This window comes from Phoca vitulina, unplaced genomic scaffold, assembly GCF_004348235.1.
Source record: "Phoca vitulina isolate PV1807 unplaced genomic scaffold, GSC_HSeal_1.0 scaffold97, whole genome shotgun sequence".
NCBI lineage: Eukaryota > Metazoa > Chordata > Mammalia > Carnivora > Phocidae > Phoca > Phoca vitulina.
In genome coordinates this window covers 2,186,598-2,211,763 of record NW_022589800.1, presented here as the reverse complement: position 1 = coordinate 2,211,763, position 25,166 = coordinate 2,186,598, and the positions used below count along the sequence as shown (strand labels likewise).

The 25,166-nt window shown below is 41.4% G+C and overlaps 1 protein-coding gene across 1 annotated transcript; it reads right to left on the bottom strand.

Moving 5' to 3' along the window:
• Nucleotides 1-9,972: 9,972 nt before the first annotated feature.
• On the bottom strand, nt 9,973-10,917 carry LOC116627403 (olfactory receptor 10T2-like). Its single transcript, XM_032397157.1, has one exon. The coding sequence runs from the start codon at nt 10,915-10,917 to the stop codon at nt 9,973-9,975; it is 945 nt and encodes a 314-aa protein (XP_032253048.1).
• Nucleotides 10,918-25,166: the final 14,249 nt, after the last annotated feature.

Here is a 25,166-nt window from a genome sequence, read left to right as displayed (position 1 = left end):
TGACAAAACTCTGCTAAGGTTCCCTTAAGGGTGCAATTCATTCACTCTACTTTTCCTGAGCTTTGGGGCTGGTAAGCGGTATGGAGTCTCCAGGTGATGTTGAGAGATTTGGTCAAGGCCAGTACAATACAGTGTCTGCTACAAATGCGGGTCCATTGTCACTGTGGATTGTTAATGGCAGGCCGAACTGGGGCACGATCTCCCACAAAAGGACTTTAGCTACTTCCTGGCTCTGCTCTGTCCTGGTCGGGAAGCTTTGACCCACCCAGAGTATGTGCATACTATTACTAGGAGATATCTGAACCCCCTGCTTGGCTACACATCTGTGAAGTCTACCTCTAGATCTTAGATCTAGGGGGTTGCTCCCATCCTCTGGACACCTGGCGGGGGCCGTGGTGCAGACCGAGCATTATTTTTAGCACATGTCATGCACCGTTCACTCATTGCTCAGCATAGTGCTGGCAGCTGACTGATGTTAGTAGTGCTTCTTGAGAAGGGCTCTAATGCAGTTTTTCCCAGATGAGTGAGTCAGTGGTGTTCCTTGACTAGATGCCCTCCAGTTGCTGTTGGAATGAAGACGCACCCGTCTGGCATCATCCACCATCCCTTTTCAGTCAGGGTGGCCCCCTCAGCCATGGCCCATTCTTTTTCCTTTTTAGTGTAACTGGGTGGAGGGACTTCTTCCTGGGGTGTCAGGGCCATGGTGAGGGAAGGGGCTCTGTCCATATCCTCCCTGGCTGCAGTCTTGGCTGCCTCATCTGCCAAATGATTTCCCCGCATGATGGGGTCATCTCCTTTCTGGTGTCCCTTACAGTGCAGGATTGCTACTTCCTTTGGAAACCAGATGGCTTCGGGGAGTCTCAGCATTTCCTCTTTGTTCTTGATAGCTTTCCCTGCTGCGGTTAGGAGGCCCCTTTCCTTGTAGATGGCTCCATGTATATGTACAGTAGCGAAGGTGTACCGAGAGTCAGTATAGATGTTGACTCGCTTGCTCTCACCAATGGTGAGGGCTCGGACTAAGGCATATAGTTCAGCCCATTGAGCTGCCATCCAGCTTCTAATGCCTTAGCTTCTAGGACTTAAGTTGTTGTGGTTACTGCATAACCCACTTTCCGGGCACCCTTTTTTAGGTAACTGCTGCCGTCACTGAACAGCATGAGCTCTGGATTCTTTATGGCTTGATCCCGCAGATCTGGACAGCTCGTGTAGACTTCATCAGTCACCTCAGAGCAGTCATGGTCTGGTTCCTCCTCCTCCATGGGGAGGAAGGTTCCTGGGTTTAATGTCCTTACTGTTTCGAGGGTGATCCATGGGTTTTCGCAGAAGAGCCCTTGGTATTGTGCTAGCTGAGAGTTGGAAAGGAAGCGGTGCCCCTGTGTGTTCATGAGGGACACAACTGCATGAGGGACCTTGACATTAAGTTCTTGCCACAGGGTGAGTTTTTCTGCCTCCTTGATGAGTAGGACTGTGGCTGTCAGCTCCCTGAGGCACAGTGGCCATACTGCTGCCACGGGATCCTGCTTCTTTGACAGGTATGCAACTGGCCATTGCCAGAGCCCAATAGTCTGGGTGAGTACCATGAGTGCTATTTTTTCCTTTTTATGTACAAAGAGATTGAAGGGTTTTTCTACATCTGGCCCAGGGCTGGAGCCCACCACAGGGCGGTCTTTATCTCTGTGAAGGCTGCTTCTGCTTCCTCAGTCCAGGCAAGGGGTTCTTGATCTGGTCCCCCAAGAGATCATAGAGGGGTCTTGCTATTGCCAAGAACCCAGGGATCCAGATGCAGCAGAATCCTGCAGCCCCTAGGAATTCTCACAGGCCCGTTTTTATCTGGGGCTGTGGCAGGGAGATGATGACTTTTTTCTCTCTGGCCCTAGTTCTCTCTTCCCTTGGGTGAGGAGGAAACTGAGGTATCAGACCTGTTGTTGGCAGATTTGGGCCTTCTTCCATGAGACTCAGTATCCCGACTCTGACAGGAGCTGTAGGAGGGCCTTTGTGTTTTTGTGTGGTCTTCTTGGGTGTCACTGGTGAGGAAGAGGTCATCCACATACTGTAGGAGGGTGCATCGTGCAGCTTCTCTTGGGAAGCTGGCGAGGTCCGCAGCCAGCGCTTCCCAAAAGAGTGTTGGTGAGTTTTTAAACCCCTGTAGGAGGCGCATCCAAGTTAATTGCATCTGGCGCCCTGTATCAGGTTCAGTCCATTCAAAGGCAAACAGTGGCTGACTCTGGGGAGCTAAGCAGAGGCAGAAGGCATCCTTTAAATCTAGACAAGTGAACCATCTGGCTGACCCTGGGATTTGGCCGAAGAGAGTGTATGGATTCGGGACCACTGGATGCAGAGAGATGGTCACCTTGTTGATGGTCCACAGGTCTTGAACTGGTCGGTATCCCCCTCCTGGCTTCTTGACTGGCAGGAGTGGGGTATTCCAGGCTGACTGGCACTTGACTAGAATACCTGCTTCTTTGAGTTTGGCCAGATGTTCTTGGATGCCAATCTTACCTTCTTGTGGGAGGGGTATTGCCTTTGCCTCTGAGGTTGGGCTCATGGGATCAGTTCAACAATGATAGGGGCCTGATTCCGGGCTAGTCCAGGTGGGTTGTCTTCAGCCCATACTGAAGGGAAGGAGAGTCTGAACTCTGGCAGCCTGCTCGGTTGGGCCTGGCACAGAATAGCCTCCATTTTTCTTCCCTCAGCATGGCAATTGCTAGTACCAGAGACCCTGTCTCCCCTTGCCTTGGGTTCAGTTGGAGGCTGGTGTGTCTGGTGGGCTCAAAGGTTATCTAAGCCCCAAGCTTGGAGAGTATGTCTTGGTCCAGGAGGGCAATGGGGCAATCAGGCAGATAAAGAATTCATGTTGGACCTTGTGGCCCCCGAGTTTGCGCTGGCGAGCCTGGCAAAAGTGCTGTTGTATCGCCTGCATCCTGGTGGCCCCAAGGATGGTTGCAGTCCTTTTGCTGAAAGGGGCCACTGGGAAGGTGACAACAGAGTGCTCAGCCCCAATATCAACCATAAAAGCCTCTGATTGGCCCCCTACTTTCATTCTGACTGGGGCTCATGGGGACCAAAGAGGAGAAAGCCCGGTCCCCCTCAGTCTGAGTCTATTCCCGCAAGGCCTATGAGGTCTTCCTCTCAGGGTTCTTCCTTGTAGCGGCTGGGTTTCTGAGCCTTTCCCTGGTTGGGACATTTGTTTTTCCAATGCCCTTTCTCATTAACAGTAGGCACATTGATCCTTTGCCAAGGGGGTTCTGGGTCTCCCCCCTTTCAGTGGTCGGGGTCTCCCCGCCTTTGTGTCGTCCTTTTCTTTCAGGGCGGTGGCGAGGAGGCTGACCTTTCTCATCTTTTTGTCAGCCTCCCTTTCGGCTGTGACCTCCCTGTTCATGTAGACCTTATTGGCAATCTCTGTTAGCTGGGTGATGTTCATCCCAGCAAAACCCTCTAGTTTCTGAAGTTTTTTTCTGATGTCTGGGGTGGCCTGAGCCACAAAGGAGGTGTTTATCATCTGTTGGCTTTCCTGTGGTCAGAGTCAAATGGAGTGTATATCCTGTAGGCTTCACATAGTCTTTTGTAGTAGTCTCCGGGGGACTCTCCTGGTTGTTGAGTGACTGAGTATATCTTAGTCATGTTCATGGGTTTCTAAGCTCCTGCCTGGATTTCCTGGAAGAAGACCTCTTGGAATCGGCGGATGTGGGCCTGTCCCTCGGTTGTGGTGAAGTCCCATGCTGGGCGCTCCTCAGGTGCAGCTGTGTTAGCCCAGGCAGTAGGGTCGATGACTCCCGCTAGTGCATGCTCTTCTAGGTACTGCCGTGCTCCCCTCAGTATTCTCCTCTCTTCTGTGTTAAAAAGGGTGTGGAATAACTGTTGGCAGTCTTCCCAGGTCGGCCAATGAGTCTGGAAGAGGAATTCCATGAGGGCTACCATAACTTGTGGTTTCTCAGAGTAGGAAGGAGTGCTGGGTTTCCAGTTCAGGAGGTCCGTGGTGGAGAAAGGTTGATAATACATCATGGAATGACCTGGTTGCACTGTCCCATCTTCATGGCATCTCTTGGGTTCCCGTGTCTCTCGTACCAGCATTTGGAGGACACTTGCGCCTGGCCTGGGGCATAGCCTGGCTGCTGGTCCTGGAAAGAGTGGATCCACTGATGGCGGTGGAGTGTTTGGAACTGGGGCTGCAGAACTTTAGGGTGTGTATGGTGGAGGCAGGATCAGTTCATCTTTGGGATCTCCAGTTAGAATCTGTGGAGGCTGGGGCTTCTGTCGGTCTTCTTTGGGCCACTTGGATGAAGTGACTAAGACCCTGGCCTGTCTCTGCCTATTGCAAGTGAATCACACCCAAGGGGGAAGGGTCTGGGCAATTCCTAGCCAGGAGTCAATGTACGGGAACTGGTTGGGGTGTCCTGGTTCTCCTATTATGACTCGCCACACTCGACAGATAGTTGGGACATCCAACATCCCTTCAGAAGGCCACCTGACATTAAAGGTGGGCCATTCCAATTCACATAGGGTTCTCAGTTTGCCGGGATTCATCCTGACTCCATAGTCTCCCAAGAACCCCTTCTTGAAATTTTTGATCATGATCTCGAGGACCGTGGGTTTACTCTGTCCTGACCCCATGATAATATTCCCATGTGTGATGGCATAGAGACAGACAAAAAGGGGTGGAGACCAATTAGATGCCCGTCTGGCTGTGTCCTGAGGGAGCTTAGGTGAGGCTTAGCGGTAGCGGTGTCAGCGTTGTGACTTATGATCAAAAACTATTCTGATGTCACCCTAGACTGTATGCTGTTCACCACAGAATCACAGACAGGCCCACTCAGACTCCATAGGCTTCTGAGGACTTTAAGGGTGCCCGCCCGTGGAGTCACAGAATCAGTCTGCTTGAGCAAGCCAGGTCGGACTGCACATTCACTCACACATTCACACTCCAGAAGTTACATTCCCTCCCTGGGAATCCCTACCTGTGAGACCTCTAAGAGGTCTCTGGGAGGTGATCAGGCTCCCCTTCCACTCCAGCGGGTGGGTCTGTCTGGGTCTGGGGCCCCCAGGCCTTACCGTGATCCAACATTGAGACCAGGTCCTCACCTGCCAAGTCTCCTCGAGTCAGCGGGAACGGCGGAGCGGGACCAGTCTGAGGCGACCAGGGGAAGGGGGGGACTGCTGAATATTACGCAGGGCGCACCTTCTCCGTTCTGATCTCTCGTTCCAATCTCTCGTTCCGTCCCTGCCCCACCGTTGCCCCCAAACCAGTGACAACAATGGGTTTCCCGGTTAGGGAACCAAATGTTACGGAACCTGGACTGGATTGCTGGTTGGAAGAACCAAGTGGCACTCGGAGATCTTGGAGGATAGGAGGTTTATTTAACACTGATGGGCTCAGGGGAGGATGAACTCCAAAGATCTGAGCCCCAGCACAAGCAAAAAGGGGTAATTTATACACTTCTACTTCCACATACTTGGCACTTTTGGCGCCCATGGGAAATGGAGCAGGGAGAAGGACCATGCACGGGAAGCAGAGCAAGGAGAAGAACCCGGAAGAGCCCCGGGGCAGGGACTGGGACTTCCCTGCTGGCTCAGTCAGCCATCTTAGGACACAGATTTTTCCTCTTCACTACTACCTTAATTTTTTTCAAATTTTGGCTTCAGTCTCATCCAATTGCCTCGCTTTAATGTTCCAGGGGAGAGCAGGTGACACTATGGCAGTCAGCCACTGGATTCCCTCTGGCTTAAGGGTTTGGTTCAGGATAGGCACGTGATCCAAGTCTGGACAATCAGGAACAGCAAAATTCAATGTCTTGACTTTTCACATTTGAAGAAGTGAATTCTCTCTTCCTTTGGATTGGATTGTGTGAGCTGGGGTTGTCAGAGACTGTTGAGTTTAGGCTAAAAACGAAGCCAAGATTGAAGAAGCAGAGCTTTCAGACACATCTCAAAGACTGTGTGAAGATGACTGTTGGAATTCTATATCACCCTGTGCCCAAAACTGTTGCAACACTGAACTTTTCAGCTTACATAAGCCAATAGGTTTAGTTTTCATTAATACCAGTTTGAGTTGGATTACTTTATATTTGTAACCCAAAGAATTTTAAATTATAAGAGTAACCTTCCAGGATGGATTAGAGATGATTTAAGTATGTGCTGTGCAGGCAAGTATAAATATATTAACATATAAGAAATTAGAGCAAAATTAAAGTAATAATACAGTAAGGTGAATTTGGGAGGAGTCATTTGGAAGGAGGATATAGAAATGTATACCCTGAGTCCAAATATATGTATTAAATTTAGTTTCAAAATTATGCAGCAAAGTTTACACTGGGTAATTCAAGAGACAATGAAAACAGTTAAGAGTCATGTTGTTCACAGACATAAAATATGTGGGGGATGTGGTTTCCAATATAGAAGGACTGATCATATTAATGAAGCCAGAAATAATTATTGTATATCTAAGCAGAATGAAGAAGGTCTGCAAAACAATGTGACCGTATCCCACCTAAAACTTCAGACTTACAGCCTAAATGGAAAATGCAGATTTATTTACTTAGTCTCAGCCCAACCAGGTCAGGAGTCTGGACTAAGACTGTCCAGACCCTTCCCCAGTGCAGTTCCCAGTCAACAACTTCTTCAAGGCCTCGTGAGTGAGGGATGACAAAAGGAAGCATCCCCGCCCACTCATTGTCTCTCTTTGCCTTTTCATACAACAGATGCCAGTGTGATACCTCCCACTCCTCTTCACCTGTGCTGCCCACCCCCACCCCTCCCACCCACAAGCGCATAAATTTTTCAATATTCTAGAAAATGTATTGCTTGACCTTAAATATTTAGTTTTAATATCCATCTGGAATTGATTACCTGTGTGATATGAGATAAGGGTAGATTTTCTGTTTTCTGCTGTGGATATCCATTGATCCTGCACTATTTTTGTAAAGCTTTTCTTTCATTCCAGATATGAGAGAATGCACTTGAACTCAGTGTCACCTTTGCCTTAACCAGATGAATATATGCATATTGGATTACTTCTGAGTGATCTTTTTTCTTCCATTGTTCAAGGTTTATATTTTTGCACCAGCATTTTACTATCTTTTTTTTTTTTTTTTACTGTAACTTAATTATAGGTTTGGTATTGGAAATGTAAGTACTCTAGACTAGTGCTTTTTAAAGATCACTTTGACTTTTCTTGTTTTGCATCTTTGTATTCCATATTCCTATACATAAGGATTTTATTTTCTGCTGATTCAGAGAAATATATTTTATTTTTTTATTATTGACTTTGTATCAAGGAATCTTGTAAATATGTTAATTTATTAATTCTTATCTTTATCTGTATATTCTTATGTAATTTCTATGTTCCTAAGAATATTTTCAATGACCACAGTTTAAGTTCTTCCTTTTAAACTACCATTATTTTATTTGTTTCCCTTACAATAGGAAAGACCTCTAGGACAGTACTGAATAGAGAGTGGGCATTATTGTTTTATTCCTGGTATCAAAGGGACATTCCCCCTATTTTATCATTAAGCACGATATTTGCTGTCAATTTTTTAAAGATAGGCTATCAGATTAGAAAAGTCTACTATTTTTAGTTTTATATGTTTTTATTTATAATTGCATGTTAAATGTTTGAATTTTTCTGCACCTATCAGGAAAATCACATCTTAAATATATAAATCAAATTTTAAAGTAAATTATGTATATAATTGTCTTAATAGATGCATAAAATTACATATATATTACTTATATCCTGTATCTACTCCCATCTGTTCTGTCTACTGATCTAATTTAATCAATAAATCTATCACTTCATCTATCCTTTTTTGCCATACATATAGTAATTTTGAACTATAAAATATGTTAAGTCAAGCCACCCTTGGATAGACCCTGTTTATTAATATAGTTGGGTTCAATATGGCTGTCTTAATTTAAACCAGAAAGTTTTTCCTAAGGGGATTCCATTTCTGCCTTATATTATCACCTCTGTCTGTCACCCTGGATTTCTATTTTCAGGGCCTGTGGAACACATAAATATACTCATCTAAGCTATGCAATCCTTCTCTGAATCTGTGCACCTCCCCAAACACTCTTCACCACTCTCTACTTCCTCAGTTTTTACTTATTTTTCAGATCTCAATTTCAATATTACTTACTCCACGAAGTCTTTTTTGATTTCTCTAAGATTGAGGTAGATCCTTAAACATATACAGCCATTGTATCCCAAGTAATTACTTATCACACTGTGTTATAATTCTCTTTTTTTAGTTTGCAATATTTCTCATCTCTTCATTACCCTCATTGTGCCTATTGAGTGACAGATGCTAAATAATTATTTGTTAGATAAAAAAATAACAGTAGAAACATATTCTGAGTTGATCATATAAAATAAATCTTTATTCAATATCTTATTAAATCAATATTAAAGTTACACTGAAAGGTTCTTGGGTGGCTAAGTCAGTTAAGCATCCAACTCTTGATTTTGGCTCAGGTCATGACCTCAGGGTCATGAAATCAAGCCCCACTGTGGGCTTTGCACTTAGCATGGATCCTGCTTAAGATTCTCCCTCTTTCTCTCCCTCTGGCCCTCCCACCCCATTCATACATTCGCTCTCTCTTAAAAAAAAAAAAAAAGTACCACAAAGATCCAGGAAAAAAATCCATTCAGTTTGGTGATAATTTATATTTACAGGTAAATTAGGAGATCTCAACGAACTGCCTTTTATCATCATTTATTAATTGAACAAAGATTTTTTTGAAAGCCTAGTGTGTGCTCAAGTGAAATGCTGAGGAATGAATAATTATGAAATTATTACATAAAATGCAGTGGTTTTATTGAAACACACCTTTAACAAAACCCGGAGTACTCAGTGGAATATGTATGAGATACTGAAATAGGTAACTGAAATTTGGTCACTTCTTATAATGGGACACGAAAGAGAAGGGTGGGTGCAGTCACTCTTTACCTACAACACTTAATTTACTACTTTGCACACAGTAGTAGGTGTATCAACAGAGCTCTTGAGTAGTCAACTTACTTTCCCACCATATCTGACATTTAGTACAATCCTGGTTTATAGTAGAAAGAAAGAGGAGGAAGGTGGGATGAAAGGGAACAATATTTTGTAATGCCTACGCCTTCTATCAGATAAGCATGGGATTGCTTTGCATCTACTAATTTACTGAGTTCTTAAAATGCCCCACTCAAGAGGTATGAGGAGTCTCATGTTACACAGGGGATAACTGACCACAAGAGAGGTTAACCCTGGCTCATGGCATTTAGCTAGAAAATGATCCAAATCAAGATTCAAATCCAGGGCGCCTGGGTGGCTCAGATGGTTAAGCGTCTGCCTTCGGCTCAGGTCATGATCCCAGGGTCCTGGGATCGAGTCCCGCATCGGGGTCCCTGCTCCTTCGGAGCCTGTTTCTCCCTCTGCTTCTCTCTCTCTCTCTCTCTGTCTCTCATGAATAAATAAATAAAATCTTTAAAAAAAAAAAAAAAAAGATTCAAATCCAGGTTTCTGTGAGTCCACAGTCTATATTTTCTACTCTACCATCAGTCTTTTAGAACCTGAATTCCCTCCTCATTTAACTATAAGTGAATTCATTCTTTTTATCTATAAATAATTTATTTATTATAAATATTTCTTTGGAAACCTCAAAATATAGAGAAAATCATTGAGAAACTTAAACTCCTTCTCCACGGTGTCCTTCAGTGTGAGAAGAGGATCAATGGGCTAGGCATTCTCAGAAGGATAATGCATCAGTTGTAGTGTCAGCTGAGAAAACCTACATTTCCAGTGCATGAAAATAGCATGACTTGAGTGCTTGAGAGTTTCCACATTCGCATAACTTACTGGGGACCAATGGATATAACCACCGCAATCAATATAGGCTAACCACAAATAAAGACTTCCCAATAAAAAAAAAATCAAAGTAACTTGAAATCCTCATTTCTATCATGAATATAACTCTTTTGATTTACCAAGCCACTCATACAGTTTTGGGGAATGAGTACCTGCTGAGAACCTTACTCAGAGCAGTCTTCACTTCTTTATTTCTCAGTGTGTAGACGAGAGGGTTGAGCAGTGGGGTGATCACAGTGTAGGTCACTGCCATGAGCCGGTCCTTATCTGAGGAATGTAGGGATGTGGGCCTCAGGTAGATGAAGGAGGCACAGCCATAGTGGACAATGACCACTGTGAGGTGGGAGGCACAGGTGGCAAAGGCCTTGCACTGTCCCTCAGCTGATGCAATTTTGAGGATGGTGGAGACAATGAAAACATAGGAGATGAAGATCAGCACAAAGGGGACCAGCAAGACCAGAATGCTGAGGAAGAAGATGACCATCTCCTTCAGGTTGGTGTCAGTGCAGCCTAGTTTTATGACTGGGGAAATATCACAGAAAAAGTGGTTGATCTGATTGGAGGCACAGAAGGGCACACTAAACACCAAGACGTTGACAACCACAGAGATCAAGAAGCCACAGCAGCTGGAGGCTAGAACCAGCTGCACACAGGTGGCTCGGCTGACAACAAGTGCGTAGTTGAGAGGGTTGCAGATGGCAATGTAGCGGTCATACCCCATTACAGCAATTAGAAAACAGTTGGTACAAGCCAAGCCCACGAAGAAGAAGAGCTGAGCAGAACACCCAGAGAAAGAAATAGTCTGACATGTGGAAAGCAGGTTGGTCAGCATTTTTGGTACAATGACCAAGGTGTAGCAGGTTTCAGAGCAGGAGAGGACAAAGAGAAAAAAGTACATAGGAGTGTGCAAAGTCCTGTCTAGCCGAATGACAGTCATGATGGTGGCATTGGTCATCAGCGTGGTCAAGTAAACCAGGAGGAAGATGAAGAAGAGAAGGATCTGCAGATCCCCCAGGTTTGAGAAGCCTATAAGGATGAATTCAGTGATCATGCTCTGGTTCTGTCTTGTCATTGGTCAGTGGGAATCGGATTCACACATCCTGAAATTGTGAACAGAGAGAATTTGACAAAAGGGAAATGCCCCAAAGAGGCCATATTTGTGTTTCTGCACAAAGCTGAAAATATTGGCTTGAAGAAATGAGTAGCAAACCCTTAAGCACAGTGATCATAGGATGGAGGAAAGCAGGAGGCAGGAGAAGTGACCTAAAATATGTCCCAATTCAAGGACACCTGAAATTTCATACACAGTCTGCTAAATCAAGAAGTGATTTAGAGCTCATCTCACCTAATCCTGTCATTTTATGGAAAAAGAAAGGGAGGCACAAAAAGATCAAGCCATTTATTTAACCCACATGAGAACAACAGCCCTCAGAAATCACTTACCTGAAAAGCATTCTTATGACTGTTTCAGAAAAAAACAAAAACCAATGAAAAGTGTTCTATCCAGCCCCTCCTATGTTGGCCTCAAATAGTGTTTGCTTAGATACAATGAAGTATTTCTTAATATTATTAATTAAAAGTGTAGAGATTTATTTATGATAAATAATCAGTTGTGAAGCCTTTGGGACAGGCGTAGAATGATCCCACATATTGGGGTTTTCTTTGTCATGATTGCATGGGAATTTGGGATTGAGAGGCTAAGTAGAGCTCCAACTCAGTGCAAAGGGTGACGAGGTCTCCATTCTTCCAGAATGTTCTAAGAACAACTCTCCCCATTATCTGTGTGAAGATCTGTCATTTAATCTGAGAGCACGTAGTGCTGAAAGCTTCCGACTAGGCTGAGACAAGCAGACAATCTTTATATTAGAAGCAGCTCAGGAATCTCCTTCCTCAATTTGCACCCAATTCTGTGAACTTTTTATATAAACCTGGGATATATGTCTAGTCCCCACAGTCAAGATCCAATTATAAGAAACCCTCAGACACAGCGCAGGCTGCTCTCTTGCTACATGTCTTCATTGTCGAGAAACTTCTTATTCAGAAATGAACCAGATATGCCTCCTTGACTCACGCAGCCCTAGCTTTGGAAGTGTCCCCTGCTGATACCTGCAAGGGGTTCTTTTTATCAGTGATAACCCTTTAGTTATTGGAGTAGTGATCATATCCCTTTAGGGGTCTCATTTTCCTCCTGACTAACACTCTTAGTTCTCTCAATTATTTTTCATGACATTATTTCTGGAAGTCTCTGTCCTGATCATCGCCTCAGGTGTTTTACTCCTGAGCATTACAAGACACTTCTGGCTTCAGCTGTAGAAAAGTGGCTTGTCCATGACCATTATACATCACTAATTTCCCTCCCTCTGTCTTGACAATTAACATTAATTTCTTTTCGTACTGTTCTTTATCCCCCACAGTTAATATTTATCCCTGCTACAAAACCCCAGCTTAATACTGATCTCCAGAAAGGCTTCTCTGAGTAGCTGTAAGGCTTTGATTACTGTGTGTGTCTACTTCTCTGTCCGTTTGCTCTGGGACCATGTGTTGGAACCAAAGCAGAGAAAGGCCGGCAAGGACACAGAAGCTAGACTGTGAGGCTGGGACCATGACTCTGACACTGACCAGCTTTATGACTCTGTGGAAATCACCTCAGGCTTTCATCTGAGATGGCAATAATATGCGCAGAAACCATTTCATGAGCACCAAATGCTCACAATTAAGTCCCTGACTCAGAGTGAACACTCAGGAAGTGTTAGCTGCATCTCACCCACATGCCTCACATTACAAATTAGGAAACTGAGGCCCAGAGAGGTAAAGTGTAAAGTTCTAAGTTGTGTAGCATTTTAGCAGCAGAGGTGAGAATGTACCCCAAATATCTAAAACTCTCCCATCCTGGGCTCTGTCTTCTCATTAACTTGGGTTCTATTTCTGAGATTTCCTCTGTACTGTGTGTTTACATACCAGTGGCCGGGGAAACAGATCAGTGTGTCCTTTACCCTGTGGGACCCCATAAGGCAGTCTGCCCCGCCCACCTCTCCTCCTTCCACCTTCACTGTGTCACCAAAGCTTTCCTTCTGCTAAAGTACACATCTGTCCTGCCATTCAGGATGTGTCCTCCTATTTCCTGGTTCAGGTCTGTTTTAGAAATAGTTGCCAATTTTATACTCGTAACCTTTTTCTCCCTTTTTTCTCTCCTTATTGAGATGGCAAATCTTGTTCACTGGACCATTGGATCTTTGTTCCCTATGTTTCCCCCTGGATCCTGATGCTCTGGCCCAGTTCACCTGTGCATGGTGTCCACCAGTTGTTCTGCCTCTGAGTCTTCCCATGGGGCCCAGGACTTTTGTAGACTGAGAGGAAAGTCTGGTGCTACAGCCACAGTGCAAGGGAAACACTTACATTTAGAGGCGGAGTTCCTGCCCAATCCCAGGTTTCCTTCTGTGTCCTGTCACAGTATAAAGGGAGAGACAAACAGGCAAACTCTTTAAGAACATCAAGCAGTATTTTTTAATTGGAGGAAGTTCAGGGGCTATGAGCCTTTAAAGAGGAAAGAAAGCTCTGTTTGCTGTATGGACTGGAGATAAGTGGACAGCCTCCATCTCATCAGCCCTGTATTCCTGGTGGCAGAGGTGCCAGTGAAATCCCTGGGTCTTATAGAAGTAGGGGACCCCAGGGGATTGAGGCCTTGGAGGGAAGTACTTTTTGGATTCTGGGCATGAAAAACTTGAGATAAAAAGAATTAAATAAATTATGTACTTTACTTGATCTGTATAGAGGGTGGATAGCTTTGAATACAATGATTTTTTTCCCCCACAGGTCATTCATTTTGGCTCAAGGTTCCATTTGCTCAATGAAGTAAGGCAATATAACTCACTTTATCATTGGCCTTATAGATTCTACATATAGATTAAGTGTTTTAAGGGATTACATAAATGCCTTCTTTGACAAATATCATAGTTTCCTCCTCTTTCAAGTGTGCTGGTTGAATAAACCAGATAATTATTTTTCTGTATCTCTCCTGCTTCATGCATCTTTGCTATGCTTGCATTCCAAGGGGGCACAAATTCTAAACTTTTCTACATTTCTCTGTTAGATTCATCTTTTCACAGACATGTTTTAATTCAGATATTCAACTATGCATCCGTCAATTCATTAATTTAATCATTATGCATTAAGTACTAATGTCATTCCAGGCACTCTGGTGATTGTTTTGTGGGGAGGGCTTCACAAAGAGGGAAATGACATAGCCCATGATGGTGGTGGTTCATGGGCCACATACACATGAGCTTCCTGCAGTTCATGGGAAGATGCCTGTCATTGGATTTACCCAGGATCTTCTGGGTAAGAAGTATTTGGGGTGGGGTTTGGGAATAGTTTGAACTTGGTTCAAGTGATTTCTTTTCCTCTTAGCATGTTTAGAACTACAGTCCTTTGTCTGAAAAGAATGTGATGTTTAGAAGGGGAGATGGAGAAATAAGGCAAAGAGGGCTAAGACTGAGGCCCACTGAGGATCCTGCAGCATTACCCATGCCCAGGGGCCAAACAGTGGGTCTCAAACTCCTCAAATTTCCCTTACACATCTCTCCCTTCCAATAGGATGCCTCTTCCTGCATGATTCAGGATTTTTGGGCTATGTAAGGAGGGAAGAAATCATAGATTTCTTTCTTGTTTTAATTTTTAATTTTGAGAAATATAAGGTTCTCATTGATAGACGTATTCTATAGGCTAATAGAAGTAAAGAGTCTTGTCAGTGTTGATCTGATTTCTGAGAAGGAGGACACAGGTACTTTAAAGAATTGTTTAAATTGATAGGTCATTTTAGAGAGGGGGCAAAGGACTGTACCATCAAGGTTTCCTTGCTTCTCACTTCCATACTGCAGCTCCGATATTAAGAGCAGCTTTGTGAGCAGCTACTAGGCACCATCCGTATCCATTCACTAGTGCATATAGACTTGTGATAAGCTCATCATTCAGACCACATTATGTGCACTTTCAGAAGGAACCCAAGGAGAGCACAGTGGTCCTGCTGAGCTGAGGAGTGTAAATCGGCCCAAAGTGAAAAAGCTTGAGGAGGTAAAGCAGCTGTACTCTGAAAGCAGAATATGAGGGAAGTGGGCCAATTTAGGGAGAGTGTAGTCACCTTCTCTCACCACACAAGATTATTACACTATTACTGACTCTATTCCCTATGCTGTGCTTTTCATCCTCATGACTTATTTATTTTGTAACGGAAAGTTTGTACCTCTTAAATCCCTTCACTGATTTTGTCACGACCCACCCTCTCCCCTCTGGCAACCACCAGTTTGTTGTCTGTATTTATGAGTCTGTATCTGTTTCTTTAGTTTGTTTGTTTGTTAGTTTTGTTTTTTAGATTCCACATTTGAAGTAATAATTAAAGAAAAAAACATCACACACAATAAGCACAATTTAGAAACAGATGGACCAGATTATCAAGACATGCTATAGAGCAACACTGAGCCAGTAATGGTGGCATAAGACTAAGCACATGAATCAATGGGACAGGCTGAACAATATGGACATAACACCATGCATATATCCCTGAATGATTTTCAACAAAGATGGTAAGGTTTTTCAATGAAGAAAGGATAGTCCTTTCAACTTACTGTGATGGACATATTGGATGTATATATGAAAAAATACAAATCTTGACTTTTACCAAAAGTCATGCACAATTTAACTAAAAATGTCAAAAGCTATAACTAATTTCAGGAAAAAAACCCAGAAAGTCTGCAACTTGGAGTAGACAAATATTTATTAGGTAGGAGACAGAAAACATGAAATATATAAAGAAAGAGGTGATAAATTGAACTACATCAACATTAAAAATGTTGTTATTCTAAAGTTAGATATTGTTAATGGGTGCACAACTCTGATTATACAGACAACTATTGAATGATACACTTTAAAAGTGTAAATAAAATGTTTTGCAAGTTATGTTTCATTAAAACTATTATGACAAACACATAATTAATAAAATTAAAAGGAGTAGGAGAACATATTTGCAAAGTTTATATCTAGTAAAGGACTTTTATCCAGCATACAAAACTATCTCTTGCAAAGGAAAACAAGGAAGACAAACTTGTTAATGAAAATATTGTCAAAGCTTTGAACACATACTTCATTAACAAGAAACAACAAATAGCCAAAAGCACATGAAAGACTGCCTAACATACTAAGTCTTCAATAAATGCATAATAAAAGTACTGTGAAATGTCACTATCCATGTGGGATGTTGAAAAGATGGACAGTAGGTGAAGAAGTGAGGTTGTGAGAGAGCAGGATACCTCCTGCATTGCTGGTGGAAATTAGTCACCATACAGCCTTTCTGGAAAACAGTGCCAATTTATAAGCAGTTAAATTTACCTCTAGCAGATGGCACAGCCATTGCTCTCATAGATACTTATCAAAGATAAATGAACATATATATCTACACAATGAATTGGAGACTCATTTTGTAAGAGTTTTACTCTGATTAGCCTCAAACTGGAAACAATCAAAATGTCCCCCAACAGTTCAACAGATGAATAAATTGTGGTATATTTGTAAAAGGAATGTTATTAAGCAATAAACAGAAAGTTGATGAATGCAACAACATGAGTGAGTCTCAAAAACTATGCTCAGTGAAAGAAATAAGACACAAAAATGAACATACTCTTTGATTTCACATATATGAACTTATGGAAAAGAGTAAGCCATTCAATAAAAAAGCAAGATTAGTATTTTTCTAAGGACCAAGGCTGGGTGGGATTGACCACAAAAGGATAGAAAGGAACTTTGGGGGGTTGTAGAAATGTTCTATAACTTGGGTGGTTGTCACTTGGGTGTATACATTTTTTTCCAAACTCACCAAACTGTAAATTTAAATTAGGAACATTTTATGGTACATAAATTAAATCTCCATAAGGTTAGTTTTCAATGTAAAAAGTATTTTAATAAAAATAGAAGTGCAGGGGCTCCTGGGAGGCTCAGTCATTAAGTGTCTGCCTTCAGCTCAGGTCGTGGTCCCAGTGTCCTGGGACCGAGCCCCACATTAGGCTCCCTGCTAGGTGGGAAGCCTGCTTCTCCCTCTCCCACTCCCCCTGCTTGTGTTCCCTCTCTTGTTGTGTCTCTCTCCATCAAATAAAATCTTAAAAAAAAAAAAAAATTGAAGTGCAAGGGGATCGCTTCATTTTTTAATTTTTTTATTTTATTTTATTTTATTTTATTTTTTTTAACATTTTATTTATTTATTTGACAGAGAGAGACACAGTGAGGGAGGGAACACAAGCAGGGGGAATGGGAGAGGGAGAGGCAGGCTCCCCGCGGAGCAGGGAGCCCGATGCGGGGCTCGATCCCAGGACCCTGGGATCATGACCTAAGCCGAAGGCAGATGCTTAACGACTGAGCCACCCAGGCGCCCAATTTTTTTTTAAAATTTTTTTAGAGAGCAAGATCACCAGTTGGGGCAGGAGGGGTGGGTAGGAGGAGAGAAATCATCTTAAACAGGCCCCATACTCAGTGCAGAGCCCCACACAGGGCTTGATCTATGACCCTGAGATCATGACTTGAACCAAAATCAAGAGTCGTATGCTTTACACCAGGCACCCTTAAATGGAACACTTTAATTCAAAGTCCAAATGCAATTTTTTAAAGACTTATTTATATATTTTAGAGAGAGAGAGAGAGCAGGAGGAAGGGGTAGAGGGTGAGAGAGAATCTCCAGCAGATTCTCGGCTAAGTGCAGAGTCTGATGCAGGGCTTGATCTCACAACCCAGAGATCATAACCTGAGCCAAAATCAAGAGCTGGACACTTAGCCAACTGAACCACTGGGGCACCCCTCAAATGAAATTTTTGAACCAAGTAGTTTTACAAATCTATAAAAAAAATGGGGGAGAAAGAAAAATAGGAAAATGTGAGAGATGAAAATTTCCAAAAGTTGAATAAGAATAACTGATATATTTATGTAAAATGTTTTACCCTGCTAATATGTAATCAAAGAAATATAAAAGGAGACAACATATAATTTTTATCTTTCATCTACTATAACTGAAAATGTTAAAAAAAAAAAAGCACTGTGTATGTCAAGGAGAAATTAACATGTCCACATGTAATTGGTGAAAGTATACATTTACATAGCCTTTGTAGAATTTGTTTGTCAATATGATGCATATGGAAATTTGAAATGCAAATAGATTTTGACTCAGTAATTTCATTCTGTGAATAATGTTAAGAAGATGGTTAACAATTGCTCCAAGGACAATTTCATTTTTTTGTTACAAGACCAAAAGTCTGGGAACTTTATTACATCGAATAAAAAGACATTGATAATATTACACATATAGATAAGAAAAACTCAAGCTCCTGTATCTATCACAAAGATTGAGGTAGAATTATACAGAGTTGTTTTCTGAGAATCAATCAAATTCTACTTGTGGTATTTAAAGTAATGAAAGGCTTGATAGAGGAATTAGAGACTTACACATTTATGTACTGAAGGCTGGGAGAGCGAATGTCAGGAGGCTTGTTCTTGAATTTCAGCATTGAAAGGATTGTAGGGAGCCTCTACCTAAGGTCTTAGATGATGCAGCCCTGATGAGTGATGCTCAGGAAATCCAAAAGCCAAGGGTAAAAGCCCATATCTACCACCTGACAAGTGCTCACATAACATGTTCCCAGAAAAAAACCTAACTTACTTTCTCTTCCATTATCTGTATACTTCTAAACATATCTGAAATTCTCCTGGCAAGTGAAGGGGTTCAGGAGAGTTTCCACCTCCCACTCCCCCAGAATGTGACACTTTGGGATGTGGGTTATTTTGAGCTGAAGGCCCTTGAGACCCTGTGGGCTCAAGACAAACTTTGGTCCTCCCTTAACCACACAGAAGAATCTAAACTGGGGGTCTTTCCCAAAATATGAGTTATTAACAGATAAATTTTATCTGAATGACCCATCTACATGGTAGGGCAAACATCTAATTACCAAACATCTGCTCTTCTTATCACCCTATGAAGTGCATTCCTTTCCTCTGAAACCCAGAGCCCTACCCGTTCTCCTTAGGTCACAATGACATACATACCTCCTTTTGCCTGACTGTCTTTGGATTCCCATGTCTATGTGGATTTTCCACATGTATACCTATTAATTTTAATTGACTTTCTCCTGTTAATCTGTCTCATGTCAATTTCTTAATCCAGCTAGAAGGACCTTCCAGGGGACAGGAATTGTTGGTCCCTTACCCCTGACACAAAGAATCTGGACAGACTCCAGGATTTTGATAGGAGAGTACAGCAAAGAGAATCAGAGAAGAATAAGTATGATATGAAGTATCAACAAAATATAACCAGCACAGTTTCCCATTTGGATATTCAACATCCATACATACCCTTCTTTTCATGTTTACCTTTTCAAACAGTAGTAACTAATATCATGCAAATATGTCTCACACAGAGAGTGGCCCCATTCATCTTCATAAAAGGGAGACACAGAGTGTCACAGGTTAAGTATTCCTTGATGGTCTTTCTTTAAAGTTTGAATTATGATGTTTACCACCAGCAACACACCTTATATATACCAGCATATTAAGAGAGGAGGGGAATGGTTAACATATACAAATATATACATAATTAAGTAAAAAAGAAAATAAAACAGCTACTGTAATCCTCATTTCTGGAATTCATCACAAGATTGTCATAGTTATTTATGATTGTTTTCTTTCACCTATTGAACATTCTTTTGAGCTTCGCTAGCACCTTAGCATTCCCTAAGGATCTGGTCATGGGTGGCTTTGCCTAAATGAGGTTGTTTCAATCAAAATTTGCCTTTGTATGTGAAGTAATAAAAGGCACCCTACCATCTCTCCTAGATTCTACACATACTCTTCTCTACCCTAGGACTGTAGTAGTGACCCTATTTTCCTTAAAAAATAGTACCCACAAAGGAAGACAGCAAGAGAGGAAGAAAGGAAGGAAGAAACCAACGACAAAAAAGTCAAAAAACAATGAACCAAAGGGCAAGAGTCTTTCCCTAGTCACTTTAAATGTCAATGGAGTAAATACTCCAAAAATAAGACAGAGTGGCTGAATGAATAAAAACAAAAAAACAAAAAACAAGAACCAACAATATCCTGCCTACAAGAGACTTGCTTTAGCTTTTAGGACACACATGGGCTAAAAATGAAGGGATGGAAAAAGATATTCCATGAAGGACAGGGGTGGCTCTCTTCATACCAGACAAAACAAACTAGAAGTCAAAAACTGTCACAAGAGACAAACATCATTATATAATGATAAAAGTGTCAATTTAACAGGAAGATATAACAATTATAAATAATGCTCATCCTACATCAAAGCACCTAAATATATAAAACAAATATTGACAGATCTGAAGGGAGAAACAGACAACAATACGATAATAGTAGGAGACGTCAATACCCTACCCTCCATAAAAGGATCATTCAGACAGAAAGTTGGGAAAGAAACAGAAGAATAAAACAGCAGAATAGAAAAAAATAGATCTAACAGACACAGAACTTCACACCCAACTGCAGAAGAATATACTTTTTTTTCAAGTGTACATGGAAAATCCTCCCAGATAGATCACAGGTTAGGTCACAAAACAAGTCTTAACAAAATAAAGAGCAAAATCATTCCAAGTATTTTTTCTGACTACAATGGAATGAAACCAGAAATCGGTAACAGTAAGAAAATGGGAAAATTCACCAATATCTGGAAACTAAACAATGCACACTTACAATCATTGGGTCAAGGAGGAAATCAAAAGGGAATTTAAAAAATATCTTGAGACAAACAAAAATGAAAATACGATATACTAAGATGTACGGGATGCAGCAAAAGCAGAATTAAGATGAAAGTTTATAGCCTCCACACTGTTTTCCAAAGTGGCTGTATCGACTTGCATTCCCACCAACAGTGTAAGAGGTTTCCCCTTTCTCCACAACCTCTCCAACAATTGTTGTTTCTTTCCCTGTCCATTTTTACCATTCTAACTGGTGTAAGGTGGTATCTCAATGTGGTTTTGATTTGAATTTCCCTGATGGCTAGTGATGATGAACATTTTTTCATATGTCTGTTAGCCATTTGTATGTCTTCTTTGGAGAAGTGTCTGTCCTCAAAAAGTTAAAAATAGAGCTACCCTATAACCCAGCAATTGCACTACTGGGAATTTACCCCAAAGATACAGATTTAGTGAAAAGAAGGGCCACATGCACCCCAATGTTCATAGAAACAATGTCCACAATAGCCAAACTTTGGAAAGAGCTGAGATGCCCTTCAACAGATGAATGGATAAAGAAGATGTGGTCCATATATACAATGGAATATTAGTCATCAGAAAGGATGAATACCCAACTTTTTCATCAACATGGATGGGACTGGAGATTATGCCAAGTGAAATAAATCAAGCAGAGAAAGTCAATTATCATATGGTTTCACTTATTTGTGGAACATAAGGAATAGCATGGAGGATATTAGGAGAAGGAATGGAAAAATGAAGGGGCGGGGGGAAGGAAAGGGGAAGATGAACCAAGAGAGACTATGGAACCCGGGAAACAAACTGAGGGTTTTAGAGGGAAGGAGGGTGAGGGGATGGGTGAGCCTGGTGATGGGTATTAAGGAGGGCACGTATTGCATGGAGCACTGCGTGTTATGCACAAACAATGAATCATGGAACACTACATGAAGAACTAATGATGTACTGTATGGTGACTAACATAATAAAAAATTAAAAATTAAAAAAGATTTTAAAAAAGAATGTTTATAGTCATAAATGTCTAAAGAAGAAAGATCTCAAACAAACAACCTGACATTACACCTTCAGGAACAAGAACAAAAAGCACAAAAAACTAAGTCCAAAGTGAGCAGAGGGAGTAAAATAATAATAATTAGAGAAGTAGATACTAGAAAAAGAATATAAAAGAAAGATCAACAAAATTAAGAGCTACATTTTTTGAAAACCAAAATAAAAAGAAAATCGACAAAACCTTCAACAAACTAATTGGGAAAAAAAAGAGAGAAGACTCAAATAAAATAAAATAAAAGAAGAGACATTTCAATCTATGCCTCAGAATCAGAAAAGATAATAAAGGACTATTATGAACAACTATACAACTAAATTTGGATAATCTAGAAAAATGAATAAATTCCTAGAAACATATAATCCAAAACTGTCTCAGGAAGAAATAGAAAGCTTGAGAAGACCTTACAAATAAAAGATTGGTCAATAATCAAAAAGTTCCAAACAAGAAAAACCCAGGACCAGATGGTTTCGTGGGTGCATTCTAGCAAATATGCAAAGAAGAATTAACACCAATCCTTGTAAACTCTTCCAAAAAAAAAAAAAAAAAATAGAAGAAGAGGGAAGATTTTCAAACTCATATCATGAAGGTAACATTACCCCAACACCAAAGCCAAAGACACCACAGAAATACTATGGACTAAAATCACTGATAAGCAAAATGCTGGGAAACTGAATTCAATAACACACTGAATTATTTTTTTTATTATGTTCAGTTAGCCACCATATAGTACCTCATTAGTTCTTGATGTAGTGTTCAACAATTCATTAGTTCTGAATAATATACAATGCTCATCACAGCACGTGCCTTCCTTAATACCCATCACCCAATTACTCCATCCCCCCACCCCTCTCCCCTCTGTAACCCTCCATTTCTTTCCTGGAGTCCAGAGTCTCTCATGGTTTGTCTCCCTCTCTGATTTCCTCCCATTCAGTTTTCCCTTCCTTCCCCTCTATTCCTCCACTTTATTCCTAACGTTCCACATATGAGTGAAACCATATGATAATTTGTCTTTCTCTATTTGACTTATTTCATTTAGTATAATCCCCTCCAATTCCATCCATGTCGATGCAAATAGTGGGTATTCATCCTTTCTAATCGCTGAGTAATATTCCATTGTATATATGGACCACATCTTCTTTTTCCATTCATCTGTTGAAGAGCATTCCGGCTCCTAACTTACACATCTATAAGCTAAATTTAAATTTTTATATCAAGGAAATGTTTTCAGAAAAATAAAACCAATTCTGTAGCAATCACACACAAAAAAATAGGAACAATTACCCTAGCTAGTGTAACAGGACCCTTTCTGCCTGCAGATCACTTGTATAGTAAAACAAAGTAGACTGAAATGGCCAAGGGCACGTCTCAATTTCCAGTTTTGTGTTTCCTACAGAGGCAACACTCCTTTGAGAAATAATGCCTCTAAACTACAAAGCTCAACCTTATGTGTGTCAGTCATTCAGGGTGTAATGGAAGGAGCTGTGTCCAACTCCTCCCACACTGATTCCCAGACTCACACATGCTTGGTGCTGGAGAGTGGGCACAGTACATTGTTTAGAGGATGCAGTAGATTCATGGGGCTCCATCAGGGGTGGTCACACACTTGGTGCTTCTAATGAGCCTTCAGGAAGCCATTTCCTTATTCTACCAGGACATCTCCTTTGTGTGATGGGGTACATAGAGGAAGTCTGTTTCCAAGTATTATTCACTAAATAATGACGGTTTTCTTATTGACATGTGAGGTCATTTCTGTTGTCAAAAAATGCACAGATGCATTTCTGAGCTCTCCTCTCTGTCTCTCTGTACTGTTTATCTCTCCTTGTTGCCACAGCATGCTCTTTTTTATTACTGAGGCATCTCACTCCTGGGAAGAGTGAGACTCTATATGACCCATCTTTTCAAAATTGTCTTATTATTCCATGTAAACCTTAGAAATTTGATTATCAGATTGCCTTCATGATTCATGCTGGGATTTGGACCAGACTTATACTCATTTTGTATTCTCTTAGATGAAAGTGAGAACTTTATGTTTCATCACTCTACTAAAAAACATTTCTAGACAACAAGCAATTTAATGATAGAGCTCAACTAGAGTGATGATGCTTGTTAAAATTTAGCTTTTGGCAGAGTATCTCAATGTCCCTAATGAGAATTTCTATGGACAAGAACCTGAGAAGATGAATTTGTAATTAAGCCCTCTTTTGACTCTAAGAAACACTGAAGTTGAGAATCACTGGACAGATATACTATTTTCCTCACTTAAAACTCAATGAAAAATTCCCACTTGGTTTGTAGAATACAGTTTCAATTGTGGTGATTTCTCCTACAGAATCCACTATGCACGGACTCAATTTCCAATACAGACTGGAGCTAATTATGCTCCTGGCTCCTTCTCCCCAGATTCCTCAGAAAAGGCTACCTTTGAGAACCTGGTGACATTAATTCTCCAAAATAGACTTGATTTCTAATTAACCCCAAGACAACATCTCCAGTAGTAGATCTAGCCTCAGGAGTCCAACGATCACAGTACATGCTTCTAATAACCACACTGCATGCTGGTCATCAGAACTTCACCAGGCAGTGAGTTTGGCTGGAGGGGCCCCGGGTCCTGATGAGTGGCAGAGGCTTCCTCTATCGATGCAGATGAGAGCTTCTACTTCAGGGCAGATTCACTCTCTTCAGGTGTCATTTCTTCAGTTTCTGAACTCTGGCTTAGAATCTACTTGTCACGTGGTCCCAGATACTGAATAGCTCCTTCTGTCTGAATTGAAAGGAGGAGAGCAATGTAGGTACTTACTGAATAGCAGGAATATTGATGTAGTCTGGGGCTTTGTGGGGTGTGAGCCTGATTGATGGGTAGGGCTTGTGAACATCAAGCTCCTCAAGGAGATCAGTGATGGCAGTTTCAGTAAGTGGCAGGGTTAAGAAGGAGAATCAGGGGCTACTTTTAACTTAAGGTCCTAAGAGTGATGAGGTGTGGTCCATAGAGTTCTATGAATTTTCACAATGTTCAGACTGGGTCAGTTTGGCTCCCAGTTAGATTTTCTTTTCTTTCTGACTGGTTGACTCATGGATTAAAAGTAACAGATCCTGAATCTCCACTTCTCTCTTTGACATGTACTCATGATGTCTCTTTTTAGCTATAATTGAAATCCGATACTCAGACTCCATTTTAACAGAGCAAGTTCAGGTTTTTCATGTGTATCTAAGAAGATAAAAATTTTACTTCTTTATTTTCTGATGCTGCCTACGTAACTTCGCTCAGATTGTTAATTGATGCTTTCCCTGAGATAAATATCTGGTTATCTCAAAAATGTTGCATCTGAAAGATGTGTAGATTTGCCCCCTTTTGGAGGAACACAGGACCCTCCTATTTTGAGTTACTACTTAAATCCTGATTACATAATATCCCAATGGTGTATCTAAGGAGTCAGAAAAATAAGGTATGCAAGTGTCATCTCCTAGAATTGTAACCTGAATGCCATCCATAGGTTCTAGAATATAAGG

Excerpts from the sequence above, each read along its gene's own strand:
- LOC116627403 (XM_032397157.1), bottom strand. The coding sequence starts at position 10,917 with ATGACAAGACAGAACCAGAGCATGATCACTGAATTCATCCTTATAGGC.